The 22129-nt window shown below is 37.4% G+C and overlaps 1 protein-coding gene across 4 annotated transcripts in view; it reads left to right on the top strand.

Annotated features, from left to right (window-relative positions):
• Positions 1 to 2978: 2978 nt before the first annotated feature.
• ESRRG (estrogen-related receptor gamma) overlaps positions 2979 to 22129 on the top strand; it is a 124450-nt gene continuing 105299 nt past the window's right edge. For 2 of the 4 annotated variants that reach the window (XM_010080647.1, XM_010080646.1), the window contains exons 1-2: positions 2981 to 3393; positions 15535 to 15651. In XM_010080647.1, coding sequence (XP_010078949.1) covers positions 2991 to 3393; positions 15535 to 15651 — 520 coding nt within the window. In that variant the 5' untranslated portion in view covers positions 2981 to 2990. Of the gene's footprint in view, positions 3394 to 15534; positions 15652 to 22129 lie in introns of all 4 variants that reach the window. The other 2 variants (XM_010080648.1, XM_010080650.1) reach the window with 2 other exon arrangements.

Raw genomic sequence — 22129 nt, forward strand, 5'->3', positions numbered from 1 at the left:
TTTTTACAGAGATCTAGCTTAGGCATTATTCCAAATGTTCGGCATAATAATTTGATGGTGGTCCCACCTGCCATCCATATAAGATGGCTCTTGAATTACTTTCATTCAGATGTGGTACAGTAATGAAGGAGTGAAAGCAGTAGGTGTCTGTTGCCCACCCACAGCTAGTACCCAGCCTTGTCTCTGGTTCAGCTTCTTCAGGGGATTGAGAAGGTTTTTGTTGTCAGAGTCGGGCACTGTTGTTTTCACTTTTCTTTGGAATGGTTAATGTTTTAACTGCATTTGTGCTTTGCCAGCATGCATTGGTCCAGTCTGTACTGTTTAAGCTGTAGCCAAAAGCAGCTCTCTCTTGGTTGGTACCAGAAATTGCTACTTAGAAGCATTGGCAGGCTGGCTTTAGCCTAAGCAACACTGGTGATTAGATTTTAATGCTTGTAAAACTGAGATTATATTTTGGTTCTGACTGCTTGGAGTGGGAGATATCCACTTTTGGTCTGGATAAGACAGAGAACATGTATTTAAACAACTAATTAATTGCAAATTATTTTTTTCTGAGAAGGGAAGGGTGACATTCGAGCTCATTATTACACAAATTAAAAAAAAAAATCAGTGGAGTCTTAGACAAGAACGTGCCATCAAGGTGGTTATGACAGACTCTAGGCAGTGACTCCTGTTGCTATGTTTTGAGACTTTATATGTGCAGTCTCAGGAGCAGGGAGCTGAAAAGAGGATCAAGTACCTGTTTAGTCAATAGAAGGACCTTAGTGTTAGTGTACAGAAAAATAATGTAAAAACCAAGTTGGTAGAATGTGAAAGTTAATTGATATTTTTAATTTTATCTGTATAAAATTCAGTGTCAAAGAAAAGGAAAGACAGACAGAGAGACACCATGTTTTAGTACCCTAATATCTTCTAACTCTAGTCTAAGATTGTAATGTATGTGAGAGCAGTCCAATAATTATAAGGTAATAAGTAGAGTGGTGGTGTAAGTGCTCTAAATTAAAAGGAATTCGCAGAGCTGCTGTAAGTCAGTGCCGACCCGCTTTCTTTCAAACGTTGACTTGAGAAAAGTGCTTAGCCCAGAGTGCAAGTAGATAGACAAGAGAGAGCTATCTATTAATTACAGCACTCATTAACAGTGACGGCTACAAGGCAGCAGATGCAGAAGAAAAGGCACACGCTACTGCAGGCTGGCAAGGGGATTTCCCCCCTCCAGTTCTTGAGGAAAGGACAACACAAGCAGGTGGTCCAATGTAATAAGATATTTTCACGGCTTTAACCTTCCCATTTCCTTGGTTTATTTGCTGACACCAGATAGCTTGCTCCTTCCACCTCTCTAAATAAGTACTGATTTTAATTTTGGAGGGTAACATTTCTGCACATCAGTCTAGCTGTTTTCCAAATTCATGCGTTGTTTGTTTTCAATAGAATTTTACAGTAAAAATCACAACAATTGAGAGGTCTTAAATAAGATCCATGGGCACTGATTTTAGGGTAAATCTCATCCTAAGTAGATATCTTTAATGGTCAGGCTTTGATCTTGATTGCCCTTGTTGGAAAGGAAGCCAACTCTCTGGATTTATGTCTGTTTTCCATTGGTGAATTTGATTCCAGATCTTGAAGCAGGAATTGATTTTATTTTGGTGTTGTGGGTTTTTTTTGTTTAAACAGGTGAAAAAGTAAAGTCAAGATCTCAAAAGTGACTTTAGCAAAGTCCAGTTAAGTCAGTCAACTTGTCTGAACTCATGTGATTGCTTTGAAAATATGAATCTGTAGCACCAGGTGGGTGGCCTTATGGGGTAGTTGCTTTTCTGCTGGTAATGTTTCTAGAGGAATGCTCATAACTGTCATCTTTGCTTTGGCAGCTTCTGAGAGCCCTGTCAGGATAATGCTGGGTAGGCCATTTGCTACTGTGGACTCATAATCACAGCTGTAGAAAGTGAAGATAGTATCTGATTCCGAGCTTTCTAATTATTATTTTTGTCCCTTGTTCTCCCTAAAATATGTTTAATAAAAAAACTTGGGGATGGAATAAACAAAGAAAATTTTTTTTCAATGTAGAAATCATTGATTTGTCAAATCAAATGTTGTATGGTTTTATTTCAGATGCTTAATTCTGAAAACATGAGAACTGAGAAGTAAGACAGAATCTCACCTTCTGAAAGACAAATCTTCAGTCTAAAGTTTCCTCTATTTTTTATTTTTTTTTTTAAATCCAAGAATGGAACACATAAAATGTCAGATCCTATAGAGCTGCAGATATATGGGACAGTGGCATAGTTATTACTGGTTAGTCTGAGGATAATGGCTAGAAAGTAATTGCAGCCAGAGCTGATGAATCATTTCACTTAGATTTTGTGAAAGTGGAGTCCAGCCTTAATTATTTGTTAGAGTTCCCAGTTGATGTGCTACTCCGTTACTAAATAGATGTACCTATCATAAAGCGATATTAATAAAGAAAAAAAAAAGACTGTGGGGGCCTTGCTCTTCTGTGCTGGGATCAGATCAATAGGTGGTGGATACGTGTTTTAGTCAAGTATCTTGACAAATATTAATTACAGAGCAGAAGATTTATGTGATCAAACTTGGAAATATTTATTTCTGATAATGATGGAGTTTACAGAAAGAAAATACCAATGGAAAAGGTGTTTAATAGCCAAGTCATCTACTAGGATTTTTTAAAATTTTTTGGCTCGCTAGATGACAAGTTCAGAATTTAGAGTTGATGTGAAGTTGACATGTAGCCTAGAGGGCAGGTGGAGGGGACAACAGACGGATTTGGTCTTTTAAAGTTTTTGTTTACTGCCTGTCTGGAGCTTTGACAGAGCTCTGTCATGCCCTTATGCTGATTACCTTCATGTAGAACAAGAGGTATTGACTAATGAATGAATGATGTGCAGTCCCTAACCCTTCCAGAGCAGCCTTAAAGAGCACTGTCTAATACACAGATTCTTCTTTCTCTCTCTCCCCACTACAGGCTTCTCTGCAGAATGTCAAGCAAAGATCGACACATTGATTCTAGCTGTTCGTCATACATCAAGACGGAACCGTCGAGCCCTGCCTCTCTGACGGACAGCATCAACCACCACAGCCCCGGTGGCTCCTCAGACGCCAGTGGGAGCTACAGTTCCACCATGAATGGGCATCAGAATGGGCTGGACTCACCTCCCCTCTACCCTTCGGCCACAGGGCTTGGGGCCAACGGGCCCGTCAGGAAACGGTATGATGACTGCTCCAGTACCATCGCTGAAGATTCACAGACCAAGTGTGAATATATGCTGAACTCGATGCCCAAAAGACTGTGTTTGGTGTGTGGTGACATTGCATCAGGGTACCACTACGGAGTGGCTTCCTGTGAGGCCTGCAAGGCTTTCTTCAAGAGGACAATTCAAGGTTGGTTATTCTTTAACTTCTTTTCTTTTGCTCAATATGAAATCCTACAGTCTTTGATTAAATACTGTTAGGACTTCAGACTGTACTTTTTCATTCTTCATAGTGTTTGGTCCCACAGATGTCATTCATGAAAAAGGCGCTTAGGGCTTCTTTGGGAGTTCTGTCTGTTGTGTTAAGCCCACTGCCACGTTTATTTTGATTATGAAAAATAGAAAAAACACTGGAGCCATCCAGTGCGTGTTCAGATGGTTTTCTGTGTGAATTTCTCATGGATTCCCATAAAAGACTGTTGCAAAGAAAACATTATTTTTGTAAAGGTTGTCATGGATGCCTCTTGAATACACCTTGTGGCTGGCACACAGGGATTGTGCTTGGGTTTTGCTCCTAGTACACCACTACCGTACTTAAATTGTTACAGAATCAAGTTTATTTTTGTTAAAGCACCAGTGCATTTAAAGCTGGAACAAAATGCAATGATGTAGTACTTTGTGCATATCAGTGTATGAATAACTGGTCTTTTACCCGTATGATATACAGTGACCTTAAACAGGTTCAACAAATATTTGTAAGATCACATTCTAAGGAGAGTAAGTTGGCAGCTTTTGGTCTCTGCCCGGTACTTTGTACTAATCTGCTCTTGATACCTGTTACAAATACACCACATATTTTGGCATAAATTAGTACAAATGGGATAATGTGCATGACCACTTGTTCTAGCCTCAGAACCAATGGAGACAAAATAACCCTCTATTTTGAGTTAGATATCATGCTTTCAAGTAAAATTGAAGGTGCTTTATTTAAAGAACATGAGGCCAAGCTTGGCCTGTACAAGAATATAGCATCACATTAAATTAAATTCAAACTTCAGAGACTAAAATTAGGTTGCTAAGTACAAATTTAAGCTCGTTAATAAAACCTGCTTGATCTTCATGGATGTTGAGCACCTGGAATTCTCAGGAAAGACAATGCAATCTGGTGGTATACTTTTCTTTTTAAAAATGAGTTACGATAAGGAGCATAAAGTTTCAGTTTGTAATTTTGCATAATGCAAAATTTGAAACATTTGGCCAACATTTCTTAAATATAGTATTTCCATATTTAATGTAAAATTTATAACAAAAAATAATGAACGTTATTTTAATTTATCCACGGTTGAGGCAATGGCCATTTTAGTCTCCTCTCATCCATTTTAGTACTGGGGTATTTGGGCCTTCTACCAGCATGAAGTATCTGTTTTATGATGGCTGTTTAGCCACTGAAAAGAAACATTAGACCAGTTGTTCTAAAGGAGCTGAATATTACCATGTGTCCAAGAAGTAAACAAAAGTACATGTGAAGATTCCTGGTGGCCTGGGTTCATATGTAAAATGAGTGCGAATGCAGAAACGGTATGCTCATTTCAAGTCTTTGCATTTGGAAAAAGTATAAAAAGAGGTAGGTGATTTCACTTGACCTTCAGGAACATTTTTAGAAAAGTTCAAAAAAATGTTTCCACTGAAGCAATTTTTATTTTGTGGTTGCTAAACTTCAAACACCAGCTAGCAACTGTGTTTTTATAAATGGTATTTAATTGCTATGTAATAGCTGTCCTACAGAACTCGATTGATGCATGATTATTTTAGTTGTATTTTGAGCATGAGAAAATGCCACAGAAAGGCTGACTGATTAAAGAGTTGACTTCTGGCAGTAATAGATAGCCTGCAACTGCACACCACACCACAGACAGTAAGTTTCTGAGCATGGAAGCACAAGGCAGGGATGTCATTCTCCAGATTAGAAACCTGGACTTGGCCATGCAGCTCAGGTTAGAACTGGCAGCTGTGCAGAAAGTCTCAGTACAGTTAGAGCACTAGCTGCATCAGCAGGTGACAGTGCTGTGAAGACAAAAAAAAAAATGCAGTAGGGCAAAACCAAGCATCACAATGGAAAAGCAGTAAGAAAGACACTAAGAATAGGAAGTTAAGTGACCATCATAATGTCATGGCAGCATCTTCAGTAATGGTGCTGACTAAACTGACACAACTACTGAGAGTTTTCAGATACCATCCAAAATAACGGAAGCTACTTTGGTGAATCAAACATGGATTGTGGTAGGTGACAATAAATATATACGAAAAAGGTACTACTCATATTTTGAATGAGCAAATTCTGCCTTTAAGCTTGCATGAAGAATGACTCCCCTGAGCCTTTTTTGTGTTCTAAATGGTAGAATTTAGTCCCAGTGTTCCTAGAGGTTTTTCCCTGTACCATTTCACTTCCTGGTTAATATCACATTCTTTCTCTGCTTGTTTTTAAAATAAGTTAATTACTGCATAACTGCAAATAAAGAAAACAGAAAAAAACCGAAGAAATTAATAAATATGGAAGAGTAAGCCAGACTACCTTAAGAGTCAAGTTTTGTAACTGTGCATATGTAAGGAAAACATGTCTCGGCTCAAAGAATTGCTAATTTTAAATGCTAATAATTAAATTGTGATGGGTACTTAATGTAGATTCAGTGAAAAAGAATTTTTGACTTCCCAAACATTTTTTGTTTATCATTCATGAGTTATTAAATTAACTCAGAGTTGTAGGACCTAAGTGCTACTCCTGTTGAAGTCATGGGGAAAACTACCCTGACTTCAGTGAAAGCAAGGCTCAGCTGATAAAGTTAGACTAAGCACCTCATGTTCACGTCACGCCTGATGTCCTTTTCACTAAGTCAATGGGAGTCTTTCCATTCTTTCCATTTCAAAAGAGGCTTTTGAAATCTCAGTAGGTGAAAGCCTCATACAGCTGTTCAGAGAGTGAGCCAGTATCTATACACCACCAGCATCTTATGTAAGACAGAAGTGAACTGCATCACAGGATACCTAGTAGTCCCTTACACAAGGCGAATTTCACTCTAATGTGGAGTACACACCTGTTTTTAAGGGTAATGGAGGTTATCATTCCCTTTCAGATGACAGCAATTTAGTCTAAAAAATGTCTGTTCGTGGGTGACGGATTTCTCCTCTTCTTCCTGCCTCTTGCAATCTTTTCTAATTCTCTTAAAAGTAAAGACATTAAATGAACCTTGTCTTGAATTATAAGAAGGAGTAATTTTGTCTTTTTTGAATATATATTTTTAACATAGCACAGAAATATGTTTGAGACTGTGGTAAAGAATGCATAGATTATAATAAAAATCAATAATATTAGAAAAAATTAGAAACAAGAGATTACCTGGCTAAAAAAACCAAAACAGAGCCCATCAAAAAAATGGCTCAATATATAAAATTGGTGTCGTCTTAGGTCATAGGAGAATCTAATGATGTTCTGCCCCTTTTTGTGACATATAAGGGATGGGAGAACTGGATGTTCTCTTTGCTTAGCCTGCTACTCACTCAGCAGCAGCTCTCAGTTTGCTTCTGGGATAATTTACGTGATGGCTGATTGCAAATGTCTCACAGAAGTACACACACAGCCAAATCTCTCCAAAATTGGCTTAACATCAGGGATAGCAGAAAATAGCAACATCTAAAAATAGTTACAGGTCCATTGATTTTTAGGGTCTCTCCACAGTTTTTGCTGTGCACCGTATTATCTTGAAAACTCCAAGCTTTCATTAAAAGAAAGAGAGGAAAAAAAGCATTTTCAGTTGTCAGCTGGGTGCAAAGTCCTGTATTCAGCACAGAGGTCTTATACTTACAAGGTATTTTGTAGTGAATATTTAGTGTAAATATGTTTCTCATCATTTTTATTTGCTCAGTTATCATAAAGACTAGTAAGTACACATTTTGCATTAATAATATGTAATTACTCAGTGCCTATAACTTAAACATTTCTGTGAGTGGATTGAAATGGTATTCTTGCTTTCAGTAGAAGGATGATAGGACTTACAGACTCAAAGACAGTTTAGTATTTTGTTTTATTTTAGCCTTCATCTCTCTAAAATAGTGGCCTGCTTCTAGACAGCTTTCTTCCTCCCTCCTTCCAAATCCTCAGGGCTGTCATTTTTGGACTCTTTAAACTATCAGGAAAAGGCAGTGTGACAAGCCTAGGTATTGATATGTTGCCTTCCTGGTAAGGCTTGTTGGGAAAGTCTCAGAGCTTACTTCTTGTTTCCTTGGACAGTGTTTAAATTTTCCTCACAAAAGCTAAAATATTTTACATTCAATAGTCCTTGTAGTTCTTGGGCTTTGGTTTTTTTACTTATGTGTTTCTTTTTTAAGGAAACTGTTGTATGAACAGTATTGAGACAGCAATCTTCTGTTTATACGCAGGGTGAGTAAAGCAATAGGTAGTAAGCCCATCAGTCATACCCTCACTGTCTCCTTCAAGAGCTTTATCCCTGAGAGCCATTGTCTGTCCATGTCTCCTAACACAAACAAGAAATACTCCATCCTGGGAATACTGTTGTCTTTTTGGTCATTACACAGACTAGACTAAGTCTACTATCACATTTTTTGCTGATCGCCTAATAGCCTTCAGCTCTACAGTTCTGCAGTAATGTAGTTCCTATGGTCTTCAAAGCCTGCCCAGACTAGGAGCTAGATTAAACTGCTTTGTACTATGTTCACCTTTATGATTACTCAAAGTTGTTTTTAATCTCTTTAGTGTTCAGGTTTTTCAACCCTCTTTAGCGTGTTTACTCATTACTGGACCAGTTCGATCTGTAAATATACAAACACTTTCCAGTAAATGTATTTATATTTTTAATCAGAAAGTTTTAATCAGGAAAGTTAGAACTAGCTATGTAAATTCAGATAAGGTGACATTTAAAATGGGCAACATAAAGTTTGATTTGAGGTTGCACATGACCGAAGTGACTCTCAAAGGTTAATTTGCATCTCTCCAAGCTGACTCCTGTAATACTGCACATCATTTTTGTGGAGGAAATGAAAGCAAATTAAGTAAGATTTTATGGCTTTTCAGCATCTTTACTGGTAGCTAAGATTATAGTTTTTTATAGAAAGATAGGGTGGAAGCTAGCATCTTGGTGCAGTAGTCTGTGGACCTCGGCTCTGGTGCAAAGATGGCAGCCCTCCAGTGAACCTAACACTAAATGTCACCTGAATCCATCATTACCTGATTAAATCATTCACCTTCCTTATATAAGTGAAAGTCTGTGCATCAGCGTTTCTTTCAAAGAATATTTTAAGCAAGTAATGATAGATATCTTCCATTTTCCCCTGATTTCTCTGTGCCTATGGGCCAATCAAGCTGTTGAGCCAGTATTTTTAATTCTTTCCAACATATATTTTAATCCTGTCATACCGTCATTGTGTAACACTGGCAGCCAAACAAGATGAGACAATAAAATATAAACACACTGAAACCTGAGAACCGGCGAGAAGTTTGAAAGTATACAGATGGTTCTATCCTTTTTACTACTTCTGGTTTCCTTACAACCTTATAAATTATATGCTGCATTTAGATTATTGGGGAATAAGAATGAGCATCTCATTTGTGCATGGCTATTTTGAACCCATCAGAAATACTCAAAAGAGATGTGGTTTATAAATAGTACTGGCACAGTGGCATGTATCAATGCTGTTATAAATAGGTCTCAAACTCTATTTGTTGTAAACGTCTCTGAGAGCTTCCAGCCCACTTTGAATCTCTGTCTAGTTTGAAACTAGGGGCATGTGAAGTCTCAGCTAGTAAGTGATTTACTTTAATGTTTCTATAGCTTTTTAGTGCCTTTTTTTTTAGTGCTACAAAATTAATTTGGTTTGCAACTTTACAGACTGAGATGTCCTGTGTTCTCATAAGCAAACAATGACAATTTTCCATGTTACTTTGGTAGGATGTATCAAAATCAACCCAGATAAAATACCAATAGGGACAAAACGTAGATGGTTCAGTCTTTCTTACTTGGGCAACTCTTCAGTGACTCCCAGGCTACAGAGGATCAGTTCTATTTGTGTCTTCAAAGCACTGATTCTCTCTTAAGATGACCTAAATTTCCTTCATTTCTGTTGAAGATAAAGAAGTTGTCCCCAGTGGGAATCAAAGGTATTTGGGCCCTTACAGGTGTCGTTCAACACCCCCTAATAGCAGCCTCGTATTGAAAATTATGGTGTTTTTTAGGACGCTGGAAACCCATCTACCTAAAGTTAGAAGCTGATGCGAAAATGTCATGCAGTCAGACCAACCAGCATCACCTTTACATTTTCATTTTAAATCTCCATTCTTGTTGCTTTTTAGGAATAAAAGAAAAAGAAATTAAAAAAAAAACAATTTTAGAAGTTCTAAGTATGTTATAGTTCAGTAACGTAGTACACTCAACATAGTGTACGTAGTACTCAACATAGTGATTTCATTTAAAATGTAATTTTAAACTTGCAGTGTCAGTCTGTCAAATACCATCTTACACTATAGCGTTATTTAAAAACCAGCTGCTTCTCCTGAGTTTCTTAATTGTAACAGAAAAGGCAACACAAGCAACAGAGACGTAAGCATAATCTTTCATACGTTGTCCTATAATCTTAAAAATATTCCAGACATTTAGGAACCAAATTTTTAAGCATTCTGTAAGTCTGTCTGTGCAATATTGTTTTTGAAGTCATCTGCGTGAAAAATTGTGAATACGGTCAACCTTAGGGTTAATCAGTTTCAGATGACATGTAGCAGAGTTCATAGGTCTATAATTCATAGAGCTATCTACAGTATCAGGTGAATCCATCTAAGGATTTGTCAGCCAAAACTGGATTCAGGTTCAAATCCAACCTCATTCCAGCCTGACCCCATTTCTGAAGCCGTATCGATGAGTACTTTTACTTGTGAAAATATTTACTCATACTTACATTCAGTTGAGTTCTGACTGCAAAGTAGGGAACAGTGTCTCCAAGAACTGAAACTTTAACCTCAGGGAATATATCTTCACTGTCCTCAGTTCAGCTTTTGCTAAGACATCAAATACATTTTTAAGTCCATCCGAGACTTCTCTATCCTTCTTTTCCTATGTTAGCCTGCTACTCTTTATTTGTAACAACACCTACTTCTCAGTTTCTCAAGAACTATTCTTTTCTGTTCTAGTTGGATTACATATGAAGGTGTGACCTAACATACTGTAATTTACTCTGTGTTGGCTTAGATTCTCCTGACTCTAAGACTTCTCCTTTATTAATTCCCAGAAGACCTATGGCTGTAATCCTGGCTACCTTTCATTTTCCAGAGTTCTTATGCATGCAAGTCCACAGACAAGCAGGTGTGTATTCCTTTGGGTCTGTTACCCAGGAAAACAGAGCATGAAGGTGATACATGGGGTAAATGTTACTGCAGAAACTTAAATCGAATGATGCAATAGCCTCTCTTAAGAAGAATGAGAACACTTGCTTTATAAATGCAACTTTTTGAAAAAAGCTATTAGGTTACAGAAGCTCAAAGAGAAAGCTTGGGAGAAAAATAGGGCATTATTGAATATAAAGAGATACTGAAATACAGTTTCATGATCTGATTATAGCATAACATTATTACATTGAAGGAATAATCAATTCCCCTCTGTTGGTTTGCCTTTTTTTTTTTTTTTTTTTTTTTAAATTATTCTGGACCTGCATTCCCACACAGTAGAAGTTTAAATACTATTATCTTCAGCATTAAGTCCTGCTTTTGTAAGTGGCTCATGGCCACTCTTCTCAAACACATTTTCACCCTGTATCTCAGTCTTCCTCATGTCTTTTACTTGTCCAAACATTTTCTGAGCTTATTCCAACAGCTCATAGCAATCCTTTTCCATCTTTAGTGTTATATCAAATGTTGCAGTGTGAAAAGGGAAATAAAGCTTCTGCTAAGAACTACTGTCTGCACCTTCTATTCTTGTCATTATTTCTGGAAGAGAGACCCCTGTTCCAGCCTATCCCACAGACTGGAGCCAGTTTCTACAGCCAGCTTCACATTCTTGATGCCTGTGAGGTTCTAAAGTTCTAAGTGTTGATGATAAAAACTTAATTTGGGATAAGATGCCAAGGCATAAGGCCCAGTACTTTCAGTGGCCTCTCCTTTGTCATGGTTCTCACTCCTCCTCTTCTGTCACTTTGAGCACTGCTGTCACTTCTGTGCAAGAAATGGCCAAAATGGCCTCGAGAGTCTTGGCTAAGTCTCATTGATTGCCTGGCTTGCAAAGCCATCTAGTAAGTCCCTGTACTATTACAACTGTACTATGACTCCACATCTCTTTCAGGTAACCTCCAAACCACATCTATGAGAGGAAAAAAAATGGTATCTTGGCCCACTTCTCCTCAAGCTGTGTGTAAAGATCTGACTGAAGCATCTAAAACCAGAGAGCTGGTTGTGCAGTGTAGATTTAAGCAGTTCACCTGCTATTTCAAGATCAAATGGCATTGTATTTCTTGTGAGTCAGTTGCTCTTGGTGGGCACAGTGTGTTAGGAATATTTTCTGATCTTTTGTCTGAGATAATAAAATTTAACAAATTAGTAGAAAAAATGAACTGTTTTAAAATAAATGTTCCTCAGTGCATGAGGAGAGAAAAAGGACTTAGGCTGGCATAAATCCCGTTGTATTATTACAGCACAGGGCAATGTGTTTGGGGAGTGAAGATGTGACATATATTTTTATTTTCAAGCGTCATACTAATTTACATTGCTCAGCCCTTTAACTGCCAAACTGTAAAAGTCCATTACGCTACTGAAAGGAATATACAAATTATCCCCTGGCACTTCAGGCAGGAGTTTTACATATACTCTGTTATTCTATCAGCCAGCTAGCTGCACGATTCTATTAAGGAGTAAGTGAGAAAATTATATTGCCTGCAAACTAATTGTACAAAAGGCTCTGAAATAAGTAATCAGAGCCCAGTCCTTTCTGAAAACCAGCCAGGAGATATTACAAATTGCTCGATCGCTCTTGTCAGTTGAGTTTAAAGACTCAAGAGCTGCCATGTTGATTTTGTTGACTGTATAACACAGCTACCTCTCCAACTGTTGACAGGGCTGGGCAAACTCAACTTGTACTCTTACTGGCTGCTCAGTTTCAGCCGCTAGCATCATGCAGGAGACAAAGAAATGGTAGGGATTCCTTCTGAATCTTCCTCATTGAAATAAAATGCAGATCTGAGCATCTTGAGTGGATGTAGTGCACCTATGAAATTGTACAGATTCCGAAACACTTCTCCTTCTCTATTTTTAGTGCAGAGAAGTAAATAAGAAATCATGAGAGCTGTAATGACCTGCAATGTGCAGTAAATTTAGGTTTTTACAAAAAAAATATATCCACTAATACTTTAAATGCTGACAAAATAATTTTGAGTATATGTATCCAGGTACATTTCCATTGCAAAATTCCATCAGGTTTGGTTTGTGTTTTTTTTTTTTTTAAGGAAAACTCACTGACAGAAATGAAGTCTATCCATGGGGATATTTGATAAAATACTACAATCATATGTAAAGTGGTGACAAAATGTTAGTTTCCTTGAACTTTTACTGCGGTCTAGCTGTATTCTAAAATGCTGAAACACTTTAGGGGAACCAGCTGTGGCCATTGGTAAGGTGTGGATCTTTGCTGCAGCAATAAATCCAGTTACTGTAACTATATTGAGTTCATTCGAGGAACTCTTTCCAACATCTTCTGAGTTTATTTTCTAACATCAAAAGTTAAGATTAAACATCCGCTCTAAAATATAATTCACTGAAGTACAGCAGGCTAAATTGATAGGAGGAGATTCCCCCTCTGAGCTAACATATTGGAATCTTAGTGACTAGAATAATAGCTCATTTTAGAGTTTTTTTGGGTGACAAGAATTTGCAGGAAGAACAAGTTACATTGCCTCTGCATAATATGCTGCACTCTACAGGCCCTTGCCATGTTTCACAGGATTTTATGCAAAACTAAAGTATCAGGCTATGGATTAGAAGTGTCTACTTAGGGAAATAAGAAATCTTGTTTGTATTTTTCTGGTTTTGAATATTACTTTTTGGTGTTGACATCTGTGCCTTTGCACAAGGGCTTTGGCTATAGCAGGAGTGCTCCTCTTGCCTTGGTACAGAGCTTTGCTGCTTGAAGTTCTGTGTTGTAATCTCAGTTTTGTTTTGATCAAGATTGTTTCTGACCTAGTGGAAAGATATGTTTGATCTTGTGCAATTCTTATTCCTTGTTTCTTTTTCTTTTTTTTTTTTTTTGTTTTTTTTTTTTTTTTTTTTAGATAGGAATAGTTTATTACTGTAATATGATGAACTTAATTATATACAGTTTGTGAAAGGCTCTGAAGGTCTCCCTGTGCAGTGGTTGTGCCTCACTAAGAATGCCCCATTAGAGTATGAGAGGATAACGTGAATCTTTTTTTTAAGGTTGCACTTAGTTCCTTTCCTATGTATCCTCCAGAATTGATATTTTCTAACTTCACTAATGCATATCAGAAAGAAGTTTTGCAGGAATTGTTGTGCTGAATTTCCTACCCACCATATCCTTCAGTTTCTTCAATAGCTGTCTTCCCAGGTGCTAAGGAGGCGGAAGAGAACTAAACTGAAGTTTGAGTTTTGTCAACAAGAATCATTAGCATTCAGACATACCAAGGTCTATTTTACTTGCCAGCATCGCTAAGTCAGTCATGCAGCAATATTCAGGAGGAAGAACACCTGCAAAGGCCTGAAAGGGTTGTGCAAAGTATGCTGGTTGTATTGGCAGAATATACATTGCACCATGCAGATCTCCTTTATCATAAATACTTAACCAATTTTCAATAGATGTAAGTGGTTTAAGTATTGCTTCCCGTTGAATTAGCAGTTGCTGAGCATTTGAGTCTTTGTGCAACCCTGCAATCCACTAATGTGATATTTAATGAGGAGACATCAGTCTGGAGAAAGGTAGTCAATATAAATCAGTGTTTACAAAGTGTGATTAACTCTGAAATATTTCATCAATGCTGTGGTCCCAGGCAGACTCTATGCTAATTATTAGAACCTGTGCATGTTGCAGGGGACTTTGACAAACCCTGAGTGCAGCAAACATGGAGCAGCAAAATTGCAATTATGCTCGGACTGTCTCTGATGACAATTTATGCATTTGGTGTGATGACCTCTTGCTTCCCAAGAGGGCAATAAACAGAATGCATTTTCATTAAGATACTAATGCACTTAATCACAGGGGGAAAGGGTTAGAAAGTAAAGAAATACCTTTAAAGCAAGATGTGACAGGCTGATGGGGAAGATCCTTTATTTAAAAGTCAGTTTCGTAGTGAAGCTTCTGACTGCTGCAAAGTCTGTCTTACTGAATGTAGTCATAGGCAATAGGATGATGCATGGCTGGGCAGATGAATAGGCTGAGCTAAGCTGTTTTACGAAAATTGCAGTGGTACCAGGGCAAAAGAGAACAGACCTTCTCCCATTTGGACTTAGATTACCAAAGATGTGATTTTTTAAAATGTAAAGAATATTACTCATCTGTATTTTACCCATTAATTTTCAGGCTTCTTTTTCTTATTTTTGAGGATAAATAATATATACTGAGCAGTAACAAAAACAGAAGAAAACTGGAGACAGTGCTTTGCCCAGGAGGGCTTACATTTAAGGATCTAGCTTGCTCTAGGCCTTAAGGGGAGTTGGGGAAGGCAGAGGCAAGAATCTCCCCGAGGTTTTGTCATTCTGACCACTTGCTAAGAATGATCCTATTTCTGATGCCTCTTGGTACAAGAACTCTGTCTAAAATATATAGAGAAGGGGAGATGTCCTGAGAGATCTGCCCCAGCAGCCGTAGAATGTGCTAGCTGTGGTGGTAAGCAATGCTCGTGAGCCCTGCCTGGTACGCTGTGCCTCTTGTTGTAGGAGAAGGCTCAGGAGTACCTGTTACAGTTGATGGTGTAGTAAAGCTCAAGGATCTCCTTTTCATATTCTATTCAAAGAAAGACTGATGAAATTGGTAAAAAAAGGAAACAAAGAGTGCTCAGGCTAGGAACCTAAGCATGTGGCTTGGTACAGACAGTCAATGACAAGATTTCCCCCTCTTACCAAGGCAAGTAACCTACATGAAGGTTATTCTTATCCTTTAGCTTATCCTTTAACCCAGCTTTTATTTTTACTTGAAAGGTGTTTCTATGGCATTGTTTACTCTTGATATATTCCAAAATTAAACACAACAGCAATTTTATGAGTACTTTGTATATCGATTGTGTTGGTTAGTCAGCCATTCTGAGTAACTCTCTTTTCTTGGCCTTTCTATTACAGGTAACATAGAATACAGCTGCCCAGCAACGAATGAATGTGAAATCACAAAGCGCAGACGCAAGTCCTGCCAAGCCTGCCGCTTCATGAAGTGTCTAAAAGTTGGCATGCTGAAAGAAGGTAAGACTTATCAAGTCAATATTTGTCTCTCTGCAAACACTTGCAACCATTCTAGGGCAATCAGGACAGAAGAGAGATCGGTGAGCTTTCTGATCAGTAATTGTAAATTTTCTTGTATACTTGCTCTTCCTGACAGTCTGTTTCTAGGCTAAGGAATCAAGGTTTGTCTATATAGAGTTAATCTTCTGTGGAATATTTCTGTGTGGAATACAGCAAAATGTACCCCAGCGTTCATTCTCCTTCAGTAGGTAACTAATAGAATAATCATCAAAATATATCCTCTAATTTTCCTTAAGACTTTAACATCATGCATTCTCAAAGTTGTCTTTCACCCATTCCTTATCCACCGCTAGTCTGTCCCAGTTCTGGCAAAAATGCACACTGCCTTCTTTTCCCTATTTTAACTCAGCCTTCATTTCATCGCGACAAACGAAGGGGTTACTTCTCAATTAAATAAGTATAAATCTTGAGTATGTCTACTGAAATTACTGTGAGTACAGTGGAGCAAATAATGTCACACAGAAGAGGAGAATCCACCCCTCTTTTTTTTCTTTAAAGCATGTGAGAACTCCTGCCCCTCACTGTAAGTATATGCTGAGTGTTCTGATTTGTCAGTTATATGCCGAAGATATTTAATAACAGGTAAATGTAATAAAATGTTTTAAAGAAACAGTATTATCTCATCTGGAACCTGATTCATCTGTCTTACAGAAGAGACAATTCATTAAATCTTGGTCACCTTCATGCACTTCTATTGCTGTTAATTTATATGCAAAAAATACACTTTTATATACATGTACTGTATACATTATTATTGTATACATTAATACTGTATATTATTGTACTTCTGAGCTAGATAAACTTTTAAAATCAAATCGGTGTAATGTTTGTAAATCTTGTCTCCAGTAGAGAGCATTTTGTTAAGCAACCACTTTAAAGTAGTCCCACACAATTTTGCTTTGTTGATACTTATAAAGTCAACTTTAACAGATAGCTGATTTTTGCAAATCATTTGGTAACTTAAAACAGGTTTAAGTATACAGCTATGAAGGTAAAATCCAAGAACAACATAGACCAGTGGAGAGATGATGGACAAATTAGGCCTATCACGCACCTTCAGACATATTCTTATTGGATTATACTTGCTAAGAATAAACCTTGTTCTTTGCAACTGCTTTGGCAGATGCTATGATCCTGTGAGCCAAATCCTGCTGTCCTTAGTCTTACTTGAGCAAAACTCCTGTCAGGTTCAGTGGAGATTTTGCCTCAGTAGGAACGGCAGGATTTGACCCTGTCTTCTAGTGGTGATGGGATGGTTCCTTCCTTGCCAAAATTCTCATACAACTGACCACTGGAAGCAGTTATTTAAAGATTGTGATGCTTAGATAAACTGTAGAAAGAAAGGAATGTCTTGATTATGGTACCTTTTGAAAGAGACTATACTTAACATCTTTTTTAGTGAGATAAGACTCCGTAACACTAGTAATCTACTATGCAGATACACTGAGCAACTTGTTTGGAAACGAACAGTGCTACCAAGGGTGCATACAGGTGAATTGGTTTATACCTTTTTTTTTTTTAAAGTTTTGAGGGCACCACTGCACATCTATTAACATGTATCATTAAAAATCTGGTCTGTGTGCAGCTTCGGGGACTGCAAGAGGAAATTAAGTGACTCTTCTACAAAGGAGTAATTATCTCAGTTACCAAAACTGTGTGCAGATTTAGTATGTTTCTGCGCATGATTTTGGTAACTGAGATACTCGAGTGAGACAATTCACATGCACATTATGAATCAGACTTTTTGAATGAATGATCGTTGTCTATGGATGCAAATCAGTCCCCCGGGTTTTCTTAGAATTTCATAAATTGTCTACCCTAAAAGTACCTTTTTCTGAAAGTTCTACAATGACAAAATAACTATTTGTTTGAAAAGAAGGTTCCTTTGTTAGCCCCACTCCTGGGCACATCATAGTTTTTCCACTCTTACCATGGGTGTCCTTCTGTGAAGACACAATAAGATTTCTACTTATTTTTAATTACTGAGTCTTTTTATCTAGAGGAGAGCAAGCTGCTTCTTTTCAGGTATTGCCTACCTACCACCTGATAGAGGACAACCTACAGTAACCTACAAGGGCGTTTTGTTTTCTTTCCCACTTTAGTGGCCAATTTTACTTTTGAAACCATACTGATTCATAGTGCGCTTTTAGAACTGTACTTGAAATAGAGATATATTTTTTCTTTTGTTCTTTTGGAAGGTAGTTTTGGAGACAGGTGGTGTTGTTTTCACCTATGGGAAAGTCTGGGGATGGGTTCTTGGCTTTCGATTTGACCACATCCTTTGTGCACAGAATGAAGAAAGATGATATACTTACTTCTTTCATGTGTAAAGTGTAAATTTATTGATTAGCAAAAAGAATTATTTCAGCTCAGTGTATCTTAAATGTTTCTTTATGTACAGACAAGGATTTCAGTCCCATGCAGCATGTCAAAAATCATGCTGCAGTAAATCTATTCAAATGTAAACCTGTTCAATTCAATTACCAGTTTATAATAAAATTTGCTGCTACAGCCTCCACGTTTGTCACAGCAGTCTCTACATGCTGATGGCACAGCATGCCTGGAAATTGACAGCCTAAATCTATTTACAAAAAAAATTTAGTTGCAGACCTGAAACAAAATCAAGTTTAAGCAGCTTTGAACAGAGCATCATATTTCTTACAAGAACTTCTGCACATCTGCCACTGTGCATCTTCTCCAGAAATCTTATCCTGTTAGTGGGGAGTTTTCTTCTAGAAATTTTCCTTAACAAACAGTTTTTAAATGTAATCCTAAGTGAAACAAATATCAGACATTGCACTTCCCTTCGCGTTTGGAAGGATTTCATTACATTGTAGTTCTGTGAATTGTCATATAAAATTAATGATAGAAATAACAGTGCCTGGAAAAAGATCCCAAGTTTTATTTTAGCCTGATCCAGAGGAACACTTGATTTTCATTTAGCCCATAGACTGTGCCTTGAAAACAAACGTCTGGGTGTATAGAGGTTTTTGAGTACACATTATGCTTCATACTGAAGCATTCAGTAGATGCTGATGAGCTTTTAAGCACATGATAAGTATGAGGGTGTCATATTTTCACTTACTTTCCTAGGTAATGGTTATTAGCAGCACACCAGAATACACTTTACTTGAAGAAGAAAATTTACATATTTCTATTTTTAATTTTGTGCGTTGATATTATGAAAAATCAGATTTTCAAGAGTCATAGGATTCTTCTCCTGAAATACAATTTATTCGACAGTGCTTATGTTCTGCTGGATCCTCTCAGATTTGCTGGAACAGATGAAATGACGTAAAGACTCTCATGTGGTCTAGGGAGAAACATTTGAAATGTATCACAAGAAATCACTAGTGGTTTCTTTAAATAATATTGCAATTGCTATAAGGGGGCAGAGGGGAGGGGGAACAACAATTTGCCCTTTAAAAAAATGAATAAGAAATTACATTCTCTGGTTTTTTGTTCTGTTGGGTTTATAATCAGTCTTTGAAGTTTGGCCTATCAGACACTTTGGAAGCTGGTGACTAGTTTGCTTCAGGTGGTAGAATTAAATCTATGTTCATGTGCAAGATCAGTTTAAGCTATTTTCCTTTTTATAGGAGCTAGTTGGAGTGAGAAAGGGGCATTGATTTTTTTTTTCTTTTCTAAGAAGGAAATTTGGATGTGAAACTGCATAAGTTGATATGGGAAATCATAGGTAGATATCTGATTGTTTTTTTTCCTGTTGCTACTCAGTCTGGTTGAATTCTACTTTTAGTCCTCCTTTAGTACTACACGCCTTTTAAGACTATCTCTGGAGCTACTTATTAGCATGTGTTTGTGATAGAAGATATTATTCCACAGTTATTTTACCACAGATCCTGCTCAGAATAGCTGCCCATGTGAAATAATTCCACTGGAGTAATTATTCCAAAATAAAATTACTTTTTGTTTCAGATGCGGTGTTCATGTAACTATTTTTTAAGAGGTTATTCCATGTGTTTCAATTTTCTCCAGGATGCAAAGCCATAGCCTCAGTTTTATCTGTCCCTATTTTGTAGCACGGTTAAAAAGTGCGGTTCAGAGGGGAGCCTGGTCAGTGGCACTAACGCAACTTTTAGACCATCTGAAATATTATATCCTGTCTTAGCTCTTACAGTTCTGAGCAGTGCTAGTTCCTACTTCTTACAGGACTTTTGATGCCAAAATACCTCCCATATATCTCATCTCTGATACCTGAATGTTTTCATAATTTTTTATGGTTGGTTTGTAGTGGCTGATCTGCATTGCTCGTTATTTCAGAAAGTGTAGTTCATAAGTAGGTGATACATAAAGAAACAAATTTAAATTTATTTGAAAAGTAAATTATACCCTAATGAAATAGGAGAAAATTTGGGTTCCTTCACGTAAGTATGTTTGTATTTTCTTTATGAATGGGTGGCCTTTACGAATTGTCATTGACCTCTTTGTAGCCAGTTCGAATAGACAGAGTGACAGAATTCCAGCTTAATTAGTCCAGCTATTAAAAAGGGGAGGCCAGATCCTCACCTAGTATTAATGGAAGCTGGTGGGGCTACATTAGATTGTTGTTCATTTGGCAGGCTTAGCAAGCTATGGTATGGGGAAATCAGCAATATACCTTTTCGTGTCTGTGAATCTTTACTGTTGCTTAGCAGTCGTTCAGGCTCTAAAAATGAATAGAAACTTGTCATCTGGCAGTGCTGACTTCAGCGTAACCCTTCCCGTCACAGCAGTGCAGTTAGCGTGTTGTGCTTACCTTACTGGGTAGCCCTTAACACTTCTCCTTCATTAGTTTGCTTGGTTTTTTTTAAAAGGCTCCATACAGTCCCTCAAAGTGACTTTAGCGTCCCTAGGGCAGTGTTAAGGCAGTTGTCAGAAGCTGCCTGTGTGTAAAAAAATTCTGTATTTTAAGTATTTTCCTTCAATGCTGATCTGAATAGAAGCAATTACTGACAGTTTTTAAAATGCTTGAGCTTTTTAGATGGTCACAGTACTGTAATAAACCAGAAAATTATTACACGTTATAGTTAAACTTTTTCTTAACATGCTAAAACTGAGGTTCTCTAAAGTATTTTTGCCTCACACTTTGAGAGATTTCATTAAGTCAAATATAAGAATACATTTTTTAAAGAGGTATGTATATTTTAAAACATAAATTACTGAGTTTATTATGCAAAGATTACCGTATGAACATCTTTGGCTTGTGTTAAGCAGCAGATCGGCTTAAATTATCGTATTGATCCTTTCTGGTTTTGACAACCTATGAAAATGAATCCGATAGAGCCAGGAGAATAGGCAGCTTGAGTGTACTCTTACGTAAAGAGATGCATGATATGCATAGGAGTAGATTAATGGATTCTCTCTGAAAATAATAAATAAAACCAAGCAATCCTCTTTATAACTAAAAATGTGTTATCACCAATGTTTTGAGGCTAGCAAAAGAGCCTGCTTAATAGGATTCCTCCTAACAACATCTCCTTTGAAAAGGCCTGTGCATAAGACATTGCCAAGGTAAATTTTTCTCACAAGTCTAATACCATTAGTCTGGCAAGAAGAAAGCAGAAATTATTGTGGAGGAAGTTTTAGTTTCTGCTGCCTTCAGAAATTAGAACAAAGGGAAGGAGAAAGCATTAATGGTATTCAGAAAAAATATTTCTGTACAGGATGACAGTTAATAGAGTGGTGTTGACCTCAGTGATATTACACTTAAGGAGCTCCTTCATTAATGCAGGATATTAAAAAAAGCTCCTGTGTTACAACATCGAGAGATAACACAGTGCATCTTCTGAATATCAGCCCTCTTCTATGTTTCAAAGTAATATGAGGGAGTGTGGTTTCTAGTGCACATATTTTTTAGAAGTGTTTCTTTTCCTCTTCCCTCTTTCCCCCCTTTCTGAGTTTCCCCCCCTTTCATGCTTTTCTTCCCCCCCTTTTCCCCTTCTACCCCTTTCCCTCTTTATTTCTCACCTTCTCCTCTTTTCTTCCTTCCATTTCTTCCTTTCCCTCCCTTTTATTTCTTCCTTCACCACCTTTTCTTTCCCCCTTCCCCCTTGCTCTTCTTTTATTTCTTTCTTTCATTCAACCTGTGCATGGTTTAATATATACTGGGACCTGTTAAATCTCCTTGGAAACAATAGAAACTAATCTCTAAGTGTTGTTGGTGTTCATAAGTAGGCCTCTTTCCTCCTAACCAAAATGTGGCCTGATAGCCTAGTTCACACATTGGAACTGACAGCCCAATTTGTCTGCCCTAGAACAGGGCTCATGACTATCCACTCTCTAACTGATCAGGAAAGACAAACTATTCAACTGCAAGTTAGTGTTTATGGTGAGCTCAAGCAACTAGCGTTTCTATTCATCCCTTTTAAAAAGTACTCAAGAAAAAGCAAATATTGGAGATGTGGATATTCTTTTTGGA

Source organism: Pterocles gutturalis, unplaced genomic scaffold (assembly GCF_000699245.1).
Source record: "Pterocles gutturalis isolate BGI_N339 unplaced genomic scaffold, ASM69924v1 scaffold25934, whole genome shotgun sequence".
Classification (NCBI taxonomy): domain Eukaryota; kingdom Metazoa; phylum Chordata; class Aves; order Pterocliformes; family Pteroclidae; genus Pterocles; species Pterocles gutturalis.